Source organism: Myripristis murdjan, chromosome 9 (assembly GCF_902150065.1).
Source record: "Myripristis murdjan chromosome 9, fMyrMur1.1, whole genome shotgun sequence".
Taxonomy (NCBI): Eukaryota; Metazoa; Chordata; class Actinopteri; order Holocentriformes; family Holocentridae; genus Myripristis; species Myripristis murdjan.
The window spans coordinates 35889029-35902289 of NC_043988.1; the positions used below are offsets into that span (position 1 = coordinate 35889029).

Consider the following 13261-nt stretch of genomic DNA (forward strand, 5'->3'; position numbering starts at 1 on the left):
GCGGTGAAAAAAGGCCATTAGTCAGCACCACTGAAGACAGGAGTACATAAAGTTTTGATTCCAACAGGTAGTGTCTTTTGCTTTATCTCAACTAGACCAAGTTAGACCTTCCTCCTTTTTGAACAACCAGCATTTGCGGTGCAATACTGCCACCTACTGCTGTGGAGTTGCTTCACTCCACAGTGCAGTGGATGGACATTGAAACCAGGGAGTGGGCACACTTTTCGGTTTCTACTGGGAGACACTGATGGCTGGACTGTGACCAGGGGGGTAAGTTAAATCGAGCAGACACAGCGGCGTGTTAAATGAGAGCCTGCAGTTTTTGTGGTGTGAAAAGGCCACAAAGGCTTCAAAAACAAAATTAGACACAAAATAGAAATGCCACAGAAAAGATTTTGATTTTTTAAGGAAAATGTGGAGAAAGGATGAGGGGGAAAAATAAAAAATGACTTTGTTGTGTTTGCCTTTCACAGTTTATGTCTACGGTAAGGGCCAGTTACATTTGTCAAGGGGACCAAAACAAAAAAAATTCAAGAAATTAACCCTTTGAAACCTGAGCCGAATGCAGATTCTTTTTGAAAACAATTGGCAATTAAATTAGGAAAAAAGTAAGTCAGTTAGTGGAACATGAGTGGAAAAAAAAAATCTGCATAATCAAGATGAATCAGATCAGTGTTGCGTACCAGTGGTGGTGAAGCTGTAGCCTCTCTCGGTCAGGATCTTCATCAGGTAGTCTGTCAGGTCGCGGCCAGCCAGGTCCAGACGGATGATGGCATGGGGCAGCGCGTAGCCCTCGTAGATGGGCACCGTGTGGCTGACGCCGTCACCGGAGTCCATCACAATACCTGCAGGACACAAAAAACCACACAACCCAACTTCAGTCTGAGGAGGGAGGGGGACGCGATTTCATCTGCAAGTTCCATCAAGTCACGACTGAAACGGGACCGGAGTCTCCAGGACATTTAAAGGTGTCAACAGGTTTCAGGTTGGAATGCATGGTCACTTTTGTGCCTTGTTGAGCACTGAAAATAGGCAGGTTATGAAAAAAACGTCATCTTGCTGATATGGTGTATTAGTGCCATAATAGGGAGGAAAAAATACAGAGCTGGGCAAGGGAGGGTTTTTTTTTTTTTTTTGAAAAAAAAGGTAAATTCATGAAAGCTCGAAAATTGAGATCAAGTCAAATTTATGGACAAAGAAATAAAATAATTTCTTCTATTGTGGGATTCAGTCAGAAGGAAATCCTGGTGATCTGCGCCAAGAATTACAACCTCCTCCTCAGCATCTGGACTCGTCGCTGTGACTTGGGCTGATTCAGAAGAAACAATCTGGTGATTCTGGATTAAAATCAGCAGGATCTCCTTGTTCCTGAATCCCATGTCAAAGTAGAATCTGCTGAGGTGATCGATCAGCTGCAGGCCTGAGACACGGCCAGCAGGGGGCAGCACATGTGAAGCCATGCACAGAGGGGAGGAGAAAAACTTTTCCCCTCCAGAATGGCACTAACACACACACATCTCATGTCCTGCCAACTTGGTTTATCAGCTCTGGTCAAGGAAAAGTGGAAACAAATTCACAAGAAACAAATCAATTGAGCATAATTAAAATTTCGGACACCAATCTCGATGTTGAGTTGGTCCCTGCCGTTCGAGTTTCCTGACCTGTGGTGCGACCGGAGGCGTAGAGCGACAGGACGGCCTGGATGGCCACGTACATGGCAGGACTGTTGAAGGTCTCGAACATGATCTGGATCAGAGGAGAAACAGGTGAGTCTTTCACACGTGACAAACCTGCAGTCATACTGACAAACATGATCCTTCCGCTCTGAACATCCTCCAGGTTGGACATTTTTCTGCTGAATTCATGACATCGACTCAGAAATTTAAAAGAATCACTGGCCCAGAGGAGGGAAGCTTCATGAGTTTAGGCAGTTTTTTTTTTTAAATAACCCAATCATTTGATGCTTTTCCTGTTGAAATGGGAAGTTTGGGTGGGCTCATTCCCAAGTGCAAACCAACAAGATGTCAGCTTGGGAGAGAGACACTTATGTTGAAGGTACAGGTGGATGAGAAGAAGGTTAAAGATTTTTCAAGGTTTTACTGGCTGAAATTTTAATTTTACAGCCACTAGAGCAGGATGATGTCACTGTTTGAGGTCATGTGACATCATTTCATGGGGAATTTAATAAGCAATGCATGATATATGTTTTAATTGCTAAGGTCATGTATTCGTTTCTCAAAAGAAGGCTCTTTTCTTGGACAAGTTTTTTTTTTTTTTTTTTTCAAGGCTTCAAAGATTCATCTCTTAACTAAAATTCACTTCATAACAGCAGCATCAGATAAATCCTGAACAGATTTAGTCTAAATGTTAGACGGCTGCACAGACAAAGTGGAGGAGCAGGAATCTTTTCATTTTTGCCTTGAGGTGTGTGCACAGAATACCTGGTATTCACATGCCATTTGTGCATTAGACTGGACATCTGGAGGCAATCTACCAGGGTAAAACCACACACACACACACACACACACACCTGGGTCATCTTCTCCCTGTTGGCCTTGGGGTTGAGCGGAGCCTCAGTCAGCAGGACTGGGTGCTCCTCTGGGGCGACACGGAGCTCGTTGTAGAAGGTGTGGTGCCAGATCTGCAGCAGAGAGGAAGGTTAAGACGCTTCCAGCAACGATCTGATTGGCTGGAAACACATTTCACCTGTACCAAGAATCTCCCTTCAAAAAGCTGAGGACTGGTTGAATCAGCCACACTAGAAATTAAAGGGTTTTTTTGTTTGTTTTTAAATCTGACATGAGCTCAAAATGTTTGTATCTGTAATGGACTCGTGTTTTTTGGTGGCTGGTTCACCTTCTCCATGTCGTCCCAGTTGGTGACGATGCCGTGCTCGATGGGATACTTCAGGGTCAGGATGCCTCTCTTGCTCTGGGCCTCGTCTCCCACATAGCTGTCCTTCTGGCCCATGCCCACCATCACGCCCTACACACACACACACACACACACGCGCGCTCAGTCATGTTTGCACAGCCTCCAAATCACGTTCCCCTGCAGGTGAGGCCCTCTGAGCAGGTGCAGGCGTTCAGATCTCCTACCTGGTGTCTGGGTCGGCCGACGATGGAGGGGAAGACGGCGCGGGGGGCGTCGTCTCCGGCGAAACCCGCTTTGCACATGCCAGAGCCATTATCAACAACCAGGGCGGCGATGTCGTCATCCATTTCTGCAAAGACAGTTTGGTGTAGAAACACAACATGGAGCTTATTGTGTCATCTGGATGCCATTAAAAAATAAAAAAATACACGCCTGTCACACTCGTTCAAGTCTAATGTCTTGATCACATGTTGGAGAAAAAAATGCATTCAGGCTTAAGTTTTCAGTAGGAGTGGATTATAACATTTCCCTGGTCTAAAAGTCTTAATCTGAAGGAATTAGTTTATGATAACCAATCTGACAAGCAAGTTCCAGGTTTCTACTTTCTTCTGTCTTCAAAAGTCTCCTTTTAGGCAATTTGAATTAAAAAAATAATAATAATGAGATTTTGAGCTGTTTACACAACAGTCACCAAGTTTCAGGACAGGAGTTTCCAGGTGTTGTTAACCCTTTCATGCCTGCAGGGAGTGGCCCCTGCCTGAGGACTCTGTGGTTGTTATTCATGACAGCTGCACTGCAAATATTTACCTGGCAGTCACCTCGGGCGAAACGCAAAACCACTGTCATGTTAACGAACCCTGAATTCCTCAGTGCAAGCATTGCATAAGAGACCGAGATAAGCAAGCATTCAAATGGAAAAAAAAAACGCGCACAAGAATGTTTTCTGTGCATGCATGTCTTAAGATTCAATTTTTAAAAAGGCACTTCATGATACCTAGAAAATGTCAGGCGGTACAGTTGTAATTCACCACTGAAAAAAGTCAACCTAAAACTATTCATTTACAATGGTACTGGAAAATCTGTCTTTATGAAGCGGGCACCACAGTCTGTCTCAGTCTCTGATGAGGAATTTAGACACATAACATGAGATGGCAGGGGACGGAGAAGCCATCTAGTATTTCCAGAAAAAATAAAAAGGCGAGGAGTAAAGGGACGCTTTTGCGTAATTATTAATTAATTTTGCATTTGGAACACCACATCTAAATATTGATTTAATTTGCATTTAACTCCACTTTACAAATTCTCCTCCATGCCCGTTGCCAAGCTGTCTCTAGGAAATAATTTCAGTTTAAGTGAACTTGTCCTGTTACATTTTAAAGAAAAAAAAAAGTAAAGAAAGAGGACGCAGCGCTGCAGGCTCAGCATATGACAGGTCATTTTCACAAGTATCCTGCTTAATGCATTTCCAAGAGCTCCAGTATCTCTGTGGCAGTCTGCATCCCGCCATGTAAAGTCTAATCTTTGGGATTGACTGGTTATTGATTGATGGACCCTAACTCTGCCCCTAAACCTAACCGATCAGAAAAACTATCAGAAAAACTGTCCACTCGGCTTGAAGTGTCCTACAGTCCCAGGTGGCCTCGGTCTTACCTGTGCAGGTGAGGTGTGTCTGTGCAGCGGTGCGGATCAGCTCAGGTGTGCTAATTGACTGCTTGATGTGCGCCAAATTGCACGCTCTTTATGCTCGCTCCTGGACTGCACGCAGCTCCATAAAAGGCAAGGTTTCCCCAGCCGGAGCTGTGATTGGCCAGGTGCCCGGGTCCTTGAGGTTTGGGCCGGGCCGGGTGCGGAACCTGTTCCCCCAAACAGCCGCGGGGATCCGCAGGGGCAGAAATTCAAGAAATGCTGCTCAACTTTTGCCACAACTTCGCCGTTTCCACTGAGGAGCAGTAGCTGCGACATTCCTGAGATGTCTCTGTGTTGCTCCCTCAGAGCTCCCAGTGGGTTTCAAGGTGGGGTGCGGGGACTCTCAGGGGTCCTGCAGGGGCTTCAAGGACAAGTTTGTGATTTAATTCAGTAGACACGGTTAGAATGCAGAAAAACTACGAGGGAAACATTTTAACATTTTCTTTTCCTTCTGGTTTAATTTCAATACAATTTGTTTAAATATAGGCCTAGAGTTTAAATATGACATCTAAATGAAACTCTTAAACCTGAGCAAAGTCATGTGATTTCTGTCAAAAACATGGGGGGGTGAAGGCAACTGGAAAATCAGCGTAAATAAATAAATCAACAAATAATTAAAATAAATAAATAAATAATGAATAAACAAATAATGAATAAATAAACTAGATAGGTATTAAGAAATAGCAAAAAAAAAAAAAAATACAGTAGAAGGAGATTAGGACAAAAAACACCCAACAACAACAGAAAATGAGCACAAAGAACAACAATAACAACAACAACAACAAAAAAACACTTTTAATGTCAGGAAAGCTGTGTTGACGTGATGCTGGATCAGGGTCAGAGCAGCTTGTCACCTCTGGTTCTGAGAATTTCTCTTACTTACTGTATTTGTATATCTTCCTTATGAAATATTTTAGAGGATTGCTGTAGTTTCTCTTTGGTGTTTTGGACTGACCTGAGCCTTGATTTCAGGTGATGTGCTGGGCGTCGCCGGGTGTTGCCGGGCGTTGCCGGGTGTTGTTCTTGGTTTCGGGTTCAGGCCTGTGAAACAGCCTATAGATTTTGTGACGCGACACTTCTGAACACTGAACCCGACACAGATTAACACGCATGTTCACTTCTCTAACATGAATTAGCAATCTGGGAGTCCCAGCCATGTTTGTTCCATCTACTGTCACGGTGCTGTGACCTCTGACCTTTGACCTCTTTACCGTTGGCTTGTCATAACGTTCCTGACCGAGGACCTGAAGTTTATTCTAATTTGAATCTCAGTTTCAAGCTCTGTGGGTGAGAAAGTCAAAAGAAAAAACAAAACAAGAGGAACTACTGATGCATGGCACCTGTTTGATTATTTACTACATTTCTCCTGTAACTTGAACTAAATGCAACAAAAAGGCAACAAACCCCTCCTGCAGTGTTTAGTCTCATCATTATGTTCTCATTATTTCTCAAGAAGTTACAGATTTGGTTGAAATCTGGCTGATGAATCGCTGTGGGGCCACAGATCAGCTGGTTGATGGGGATCTGGATCTGGTTCTGGATCAAGGGTTTGGGATTTTTTTTTTTTTCAGCCGTAACGAAGTTGTTCAAATTCTCAAGAGGAAAATTAAATTATAAGAAAAAGAAAAAGAAATATGAAATATTAGAATGTGTGCATTAAAATTTTGTAAAAAAAAAAAAAAAAAAAAAAGAAAAAGAAAAAAAAAGTGCATTCATATGTTCATTAATCCTACTTGTGCATTAATCTTAGTACAGGAAAAGTATGTTCATCATGCGCATTACGTATATATATGCGTATTAATCCTGTAACAATATCACAACAGTAAATACAAAAATGAGGAGGTGAGCACATGATGAAGGAGGGACCTCCTGTGGTCTGTCTTTGAGTGCTTGTCTTATTCGATGATGAATTTCCTCCCTGGTGGACGAAAAAGATCGATTCGATTCTGTCCTGTTTGATTCTGTGCATGAAACGTTTGTTCTTACTGAGTTTGTAAAGCGTCAGAGTCCTGGCCACAGCGTGAAGAGCTGACCAGGCTCAGACCTCTCACTCTGAACCTGTTTCCTCTCTGCTGGGGTCGTGCTGGGCGGCTCCAGGTGTGTGTGTGTGTGTGTGTGTGTTTGAAGCAGGGTGTTGCTGAGAAGAGCACAGCTGTCCGGCACACCTCCCTGAGTAAATAAAGGTTTTAAAAAGGTCATTTTGTTGGAGAATCAAACCTGGAGGATGCAAATAATTCACAAACGTAACAGAGGCTGGTGATCAGTCACAAAGATCATTTATGTTTTATTAGCTGGACAGAGTGGGAGGACGAACCCTGACCACACACACACACACACACACACACACAGAGAGAGAGAGAGAGAGAGAGAGAGAGAGACATAGAGCTGAAGTCATTTTCCAAACTGATTCATCTCCTGAAATCCTTCATCTGGTCCCTGTGAGAACATGTGACTTCACCTGCACCTTTAACACCTCGGCTTGAGCAGCATGCACTTCTGCATTTCTGCACTTCTGCACTTCTGCATTTTCGCATTTTTGCATCTTTCCCCAATTTGGCTTTAGTCCCCTCCAAAAGTCCTGAGGATTTTTACACATTTGAAAAACACAAAAGTTGTAAATCAGTGTCAGCAGCTCTTTAAGGCGCCTCACCTGCTCAGAAACTTCAGGAAGTCATTAACAAAAAAGGAACAAAAAAATAAATGAATAAATGAAATAAGCTTGTGTGGAACCTGCATCACATCAGAGGTGGATGATACTTTGATTTTTCATACTGTTTCATTTGATTGTATTTTACTGGATAATTAGATTTTATTTTTTAATATTTGCCTACAGAATATGATCAATAAATCAATAAATCATTCTAACTCTTGCAGTTTTTGTGTTGGGGTCTTGCTGCAAGAAAATCCTGCAGGTCAGGCCCGTTGACATCTGTGTGTGTGTGTGTGTGTGTGTGTGTGTGTGTGTGTGTGCAGATGCCTTTAGTTTCATTGAAAGGTTCATTCTATCTTAGCTGATGACATTTCCCTCTTCTTCCTATTGTGTCTCCTTGAAAACACACACACACACACACACACACACACACACACACACTTGTAGTATAGTAATTAATGACTCCTTTATTTGTAATTTCTCACACGTCTTGTCATCAGTTTGCTCAGTTGCTGTTTCACTGCCTGTTGCTCTTGACTTCGCCACAGTGTGACTGTGTTAGCAGTGTGTGTGTGTGTGTGTGTGTGTGTGTGTGTGTGTGTGTGTGTGTGTGTGTGTGTGTGTGTGTGTGTGTGTGATGGTGTCATCGTTAAGGAATCCAGAGACGCTGCTAGTTTTCCTCTGCAGCTCCATCTCTCTCTTAATTATCCACATTCCCTGCAACTGGTTGGGACCCGTTCAGCCAACTGGTCTGTTCAGACACGGGGACACCACCCCCTCCTCACACACACACACACACACACACACACACACACACACACACACCTTCTGATCTCCTCTTCCTCTTTTCATGTTTGCTTCCCCCCTCTGCACTTTTCTTCTTCTCCTCTTTTCATTTGTGTCTCCTGTTATTTTCTGTTGCCTCGTCTTTTGTTTTCCTCTCTCCTCTGTTCACCTCTGACCTTTCCTGTTTTTGTTTCCGCTCTCATCGTGCGGCTCTGTGTGTTTCTATCATATGCATTTTGTCTGTGCTTTAGAAAACACACCCGGTGCTGGGAGGGGTACGTTTGAAATGTAACGGCTCACAGATGACCGGCGACCCAGTCAAAACCCGGCACGCTGGTTTCGAGCAGGGCTTTTCAAAACGGTGTCCTCCTGTAAATGCATCTGAAAGAGGCTGCACTCAGGCGCCTTTCACAAGCACTTAAACACAAGAAATTAGAAAATAATTATATTACATTATATTATAAATACAGTTTTCTTGTAACTGATTTTTAAAAAAAATGATTGGCTAATTGTTTGCTAATGCTCCAGTCATTTTAATGATCTAATAATTTTGGTAATCAGCATTTCCCCCCATGTTTTTTTAAGGAAACCAAGTGAATTAGCTCAGATTTTGAAGTGCTGGAAAGCCCGTGGTGTAGAGCACGGACCCGCAGCTCACGGTGGAGAACTTTATTTGCACAAACACCAAACCAGAACCAGCACCAAAGTTCTTGACCAAACAGGGAGGTTGCAAAACAGGGAGTGTGTGAAGCGCCTCGAGCAAAATGCAGACGTGAGGCGGATGAGAGCGCGCTCGCTGCAGGACGACAAAATCACTCAAAGAGATTCTGATTAGCATCTGAGTTAAAAAAAAAAAAAAAAAAAGACAAACCCAGTCCAACTTGAAGCCCCCCCACCCCTCTTCTTCTCCACACACACACACACACACACACACACACGAATGATAATTATTAAGTGCAGCCCCAAGCCAGCCAAACCTGACATTGTCCACATTCTCCAGCTGGTTGGGGCCTGTTTAGAAACCAGATCACTGTCTGTCTGCTTGTGACCCCCCTCCCCTCACACACACACACACACACACACACACACACACACAGTGAAACCACTGACATCTAGAGGCCGATCTATCTGCTCTAAACCTGAAAAATACAACAACAGAGGAGAAACCAGATTCCAGGTCAGGTTTCACCCGACAGGACGGGCAGCACGGCTTCTTCATGCCCTCAGCCTGAAACTCAGAGTAATGTAGCTGTGTTGGAGTGGGTGTGTGTGTGTGTGTGTGTGTGTGTAGTTCCCTGGGTGTGATGTGAGTCCACATGGTGGTGAACCATCCTCATCGGTTGCTCTGTGCTCTGTGTGGATTTGCACATCTCCATTCACTTCCACTTCCAGCAAAACAGCTCCCAAAATATCAGCAGAGATACACAGTCTGCACTTCATATGGGTTGTCTGCTCTGCATGTGTGGTCTCAGCACCGCCCCCGATGGACAAAAGACTGTACTGCACCCTGTGGACGTGGATCGGTCAGTTTAAGTTGAGAGTTTGAGCACCATTTTCCTAACCTGGAAACCCACAAGCTGCTGTCTGTACAGCTCTTAACATCATGTGTACTTCAGTTTGTGTGGCAGCCCTTTGTAACCGCCTTGATGAAGCCATAAAAATGTGCAATAACAATTAAAAAAAAAATTCAAATTCAGCTACAAACAATTATTAATAGTGCCTGAAAAATAGAAGAAAAAAATGAGGTAATATGTAATTTTTCCCCTTCTATTTTTGTTGTCTCCAACATTTATGTTATGTATCTATTTGCTGAAATTTTATTTTATTTTTATTTTCTATACAGTCTTTTGATCTTGTCAGGAAGTGGCAGGACCAGATGAACTTCCTCTGAAACCATCATGTGTGTTTTCTACATGTCGACTGTTTGATGTTTTGATTGGTGAGAGATTTCTGTATCTTACATTTGATACATTTGATTTGTTGGATCTGTTTGAGAAAAATAAAATCAAAACAAAAACAAAAAATAAACCATAATTTATTAGCATTATCTTGATTTTCTTGAAGTTTAATGTTGGTCTGAGGGAACTGTGGCTTCCTCTCAGCTGCTACAGAACACACATGACAAAACTGCAGTTAGAGCAGTATTACTTATTGTTCAGCAGTTACACATCATGTCAAAATCACAACGCGAGGAGTCACTCACCCTGCGTTCCAAATCGCATACTTATTCTTTTTACTTTTAGTATCTACTGCAGCTGCCCTTACAAAGTATGTAGTTTAATATGAAATATGCATGCTTATTATTTTTTTCTCCTGCTAAATAGTATGGTAGTATGAGTATTGGAACGCAGGGTCAGTCTCAGGCCAGAGGTCATCCACCCAGGAGGGGGGAAGCCTTTGGCGTCCCCTCCTGGTAGGATGTGGCTGCGCAGCTCCACAGCACACTGCACAGCTGCCTGCTGGTCTGAAAGGTGTTACCTCCACACACACATTTCAGGACATTCAGTTCATATTTATTTAGAAGTAAAATCAGGATTTCATTACTATAGAAGTGTAACACAAACTCTACATTTGCACTGAGATCTGAAAATGTAAATGCCACCACAAATTGTGTTTTTGTGCTTTGAATACAACCAGCAGATGGCGCCTGGTGACATTTCCTCATTTAATAAATAATTTATTGAGTTGTAATGTGTTGTGTTTTTGAGTGGCAGGGTGAGGGCTCTCCATGCTTGCAGCTCCATAGCCAGAGGCTACACATCTGCAGGAGGTGAAGCCCCCGGTGCCCCCTCCTGGTGGGATGTAGCTGCACAGCTCTGGCTCTATTTACCTTGAACAGTTCATAAATGTTCTTGTACCATAACATTTATAACTTGTCCCTAGTTGGGCCTTTGTTAAAACATTTATACATCAAATATGATCAACACAAGAAATGCAAAGCACAGGATAATAATAAAAATGGAACACAAACAAACAGCCAAAGCATCAAACCATCTAAAATTTAAGTGTGAGTGTAAGACTTTATATATCTAAAAATACTGCATCAGTTTGAGACTGAAATGGTCCCATTGTGGCCGGTTTTGAGCTGCATATTTTATTTTGAAAATCTTATAAAATTACCAAAACTTGAAATAGAATAGAATCATTGTACAAAAGCAGCCTCAAGATTCATGACAAAAAAAACACGTCATTACCATCATTGTCATGTACTTGGTAAATATGGCATCCTTAACTTTGAACACTTAATAAAACACTCAAATCTATCTTTAATACATAAAATCATTCACAGTGCTACTCCTCCCCCTCTGAAAAAGTTTGTAATATTCTGCTCTGAAAAAACAGTGTGAGCAACTCATTTGGGAGTTCTTCCTTCTCATGTGTGGCCATGAGGCAGTGGAATGCCCTTCCCACATAATTTATCTTATGTACAAATCCACACACATTCTTATGCCTATCAAAGAGCTGGTTGTTGAGTAAGCATGTTTGCACACATCTGTGAGATATATGTGAGAGTGTGTGTGTGTGTGTGTGTGTGTGTGTGTGTGTGTGTGTGTGTGTGTGTGTGTATGAATGTAGTTTCTACAGGGTTGGATTGTACCCTATTATTCATTGTTTGTCTGTTTGTTTTGCTTATTTTATCTATTGTGGCTACCATCTCATTTCTAGTCCTGTTAAATCCCTTTTTAGAATTGTTAATTTTTATATTGTCATACTTTCCCAGGGACTACAGGTGGAAAATAGCAACTGTTGCTATAACCTGGCCCAAGACAAATTTTCTTGTCCTACAAGATTAATGTTTATTCGTGCATTGTCCCGGTTTCAAATAAATAAATTCCTATCCTATCCTATCCTATCCTAGAATGTCATGAAATCGGATTGGCTTTTGTCCAGAATTTTCATTGCATGGTGTACAGCCATGCGTGGTGTAGTTTAGTAGCTGGAGCAGTTCAGAGGAACATTAACATCACCACGGGTGCATCGACAAGAATGCAAGGAGGCCGTTGCTGTTCCCATATAACACATTGATTGCCACAGTGTACACATGAAATTTAGATGATGCTTGGTAAGGTTATGATTTTATCTAGAGATGACACACAAAAAACACAAATGAATAAACAAAATAATTAATTTAAGTGAAAAGTTACAAGTAGGGACCTAAAAACAATGAACAGTAACAATCTGCCTCCCTAGGTGGGGGAGGGGGTAGGCCTACCATGAAAACCAAACTCTTCTGGATTTTTGCTTTTTTGCAATTATTCCTCCAAAAGCTCCCCCTGCTGCTTTGGCAAGTGCACTTGAAAAAGCTCATGTGTTCATCAATATGAAAACCAAAATATTTAACTTATGGCTCCCAGCATAAAACTGATAGGTGCTAAGAGCAGTTTAGGGAATCCTAAAATGAAATAATTCAGTTTTCATTTTGTTAATAGTCTCCATTTTGTACCCCAGTTAGCTGTATTAAGAAGACACTTAATGCATGTTTCCTCAAATCCCACTCATGAAAAAAAATCATCTGCATATGGTAGAATATTTATCATTTCCCTTCCAGAAATTATCCTATAAAGTGTTGCATCATATTTTAGTACCACCACATCATTTGAAACACTGATATACTGAAACCAAGGTCTAATCATGTTGCGTAATAACATCCAGCTCATTTTGATGGACAGTTTTAAACACAGACAGCAGGGGGCGTTACAGGGATCGTCTCTCTCCAGAAACACTGCAGTCTGACTGGATGTCAGCAGTTAAGTTAAGGACTGCAACATAAGTGCACAGATTTTGGTTGCCCATTGTCAAATGAATAAGTGTGCCTCTTGGGGTGCCAAAGCTGTTTCTTTGCAATTGATTTATCATATCACTTTATGAAATCCTGCAAGTACACCTGCTGTTAGGGTGCCAGCTTGATATCTGTTACTTAGCCTATATGTTATAAATGACATTGCTTTATGCAGCTCATAAGTGTGTATGTTGAGGTAAATGGGGGCCAGGTTAAACAATAAATGCCAGGGCCAAATTATGAGTGTATGTAAAATGCTTCATTGCTCCACAATAAATGACCTCTCTACCTCATTCCTGCCTCTGCGTCTCTGTGTCCTGCTCTTGGGTTTCTGCTCTGAATCGTAACAGAAATACTGACTCTGTTTATTTTAGCTTCAGTTTACTGAACTTTATTTGCGCCAACAGAGAAACAGGTACAGGACAAACAAGACAATAAATGTCCAAGTTGGCGAGAGAAAAACCAAAGCAGCTTAAGGGCATCTC

General features: G+C 42.1%; 1 protein-coding gene across 1 annotated transcript in view; it reads right to left on the reverse strand.

Moving 5' to 3' along the window:
• The window catches only part of LOC115364875 (actin, cytoplasmic 1-like), a 7487-nt gene extending 2878 nt beyond the window's left edge, over positions 1 to 4609 (reverse strand). The window contains exons 1-6 of the mRNA XM_030059536.1: positions 4525 to 4609; positions 3099 to 3223; positions 2857 to 2985; positions 2531 to 2641; positions 1662 to 1746; positions 684 to 845 (exon numbers count right to left, since the gene is read on the reverse strand). Of these exons, the coding sequence (XP_029915396.1) occupies positions 684 to 845; positions 1662 to 1746; positions 2531 to 2641; positions 2857 to 2985; positions 3099 to 3221 (610 nt within the window). The 5' untranslated portion in view covers positions 3222 to 3223; positions 4525 to 4609. The remainder of the gene's footprint in view (positions 1 to 683; positions 846 to 1661; positions 1747 to 2530; positions 2642 to 2856; positions 2986 to 3098; positions 3224 to 4524) is intronic.
• Positions 4610 to 13261: the final 8652 nt, after the last annotated feature.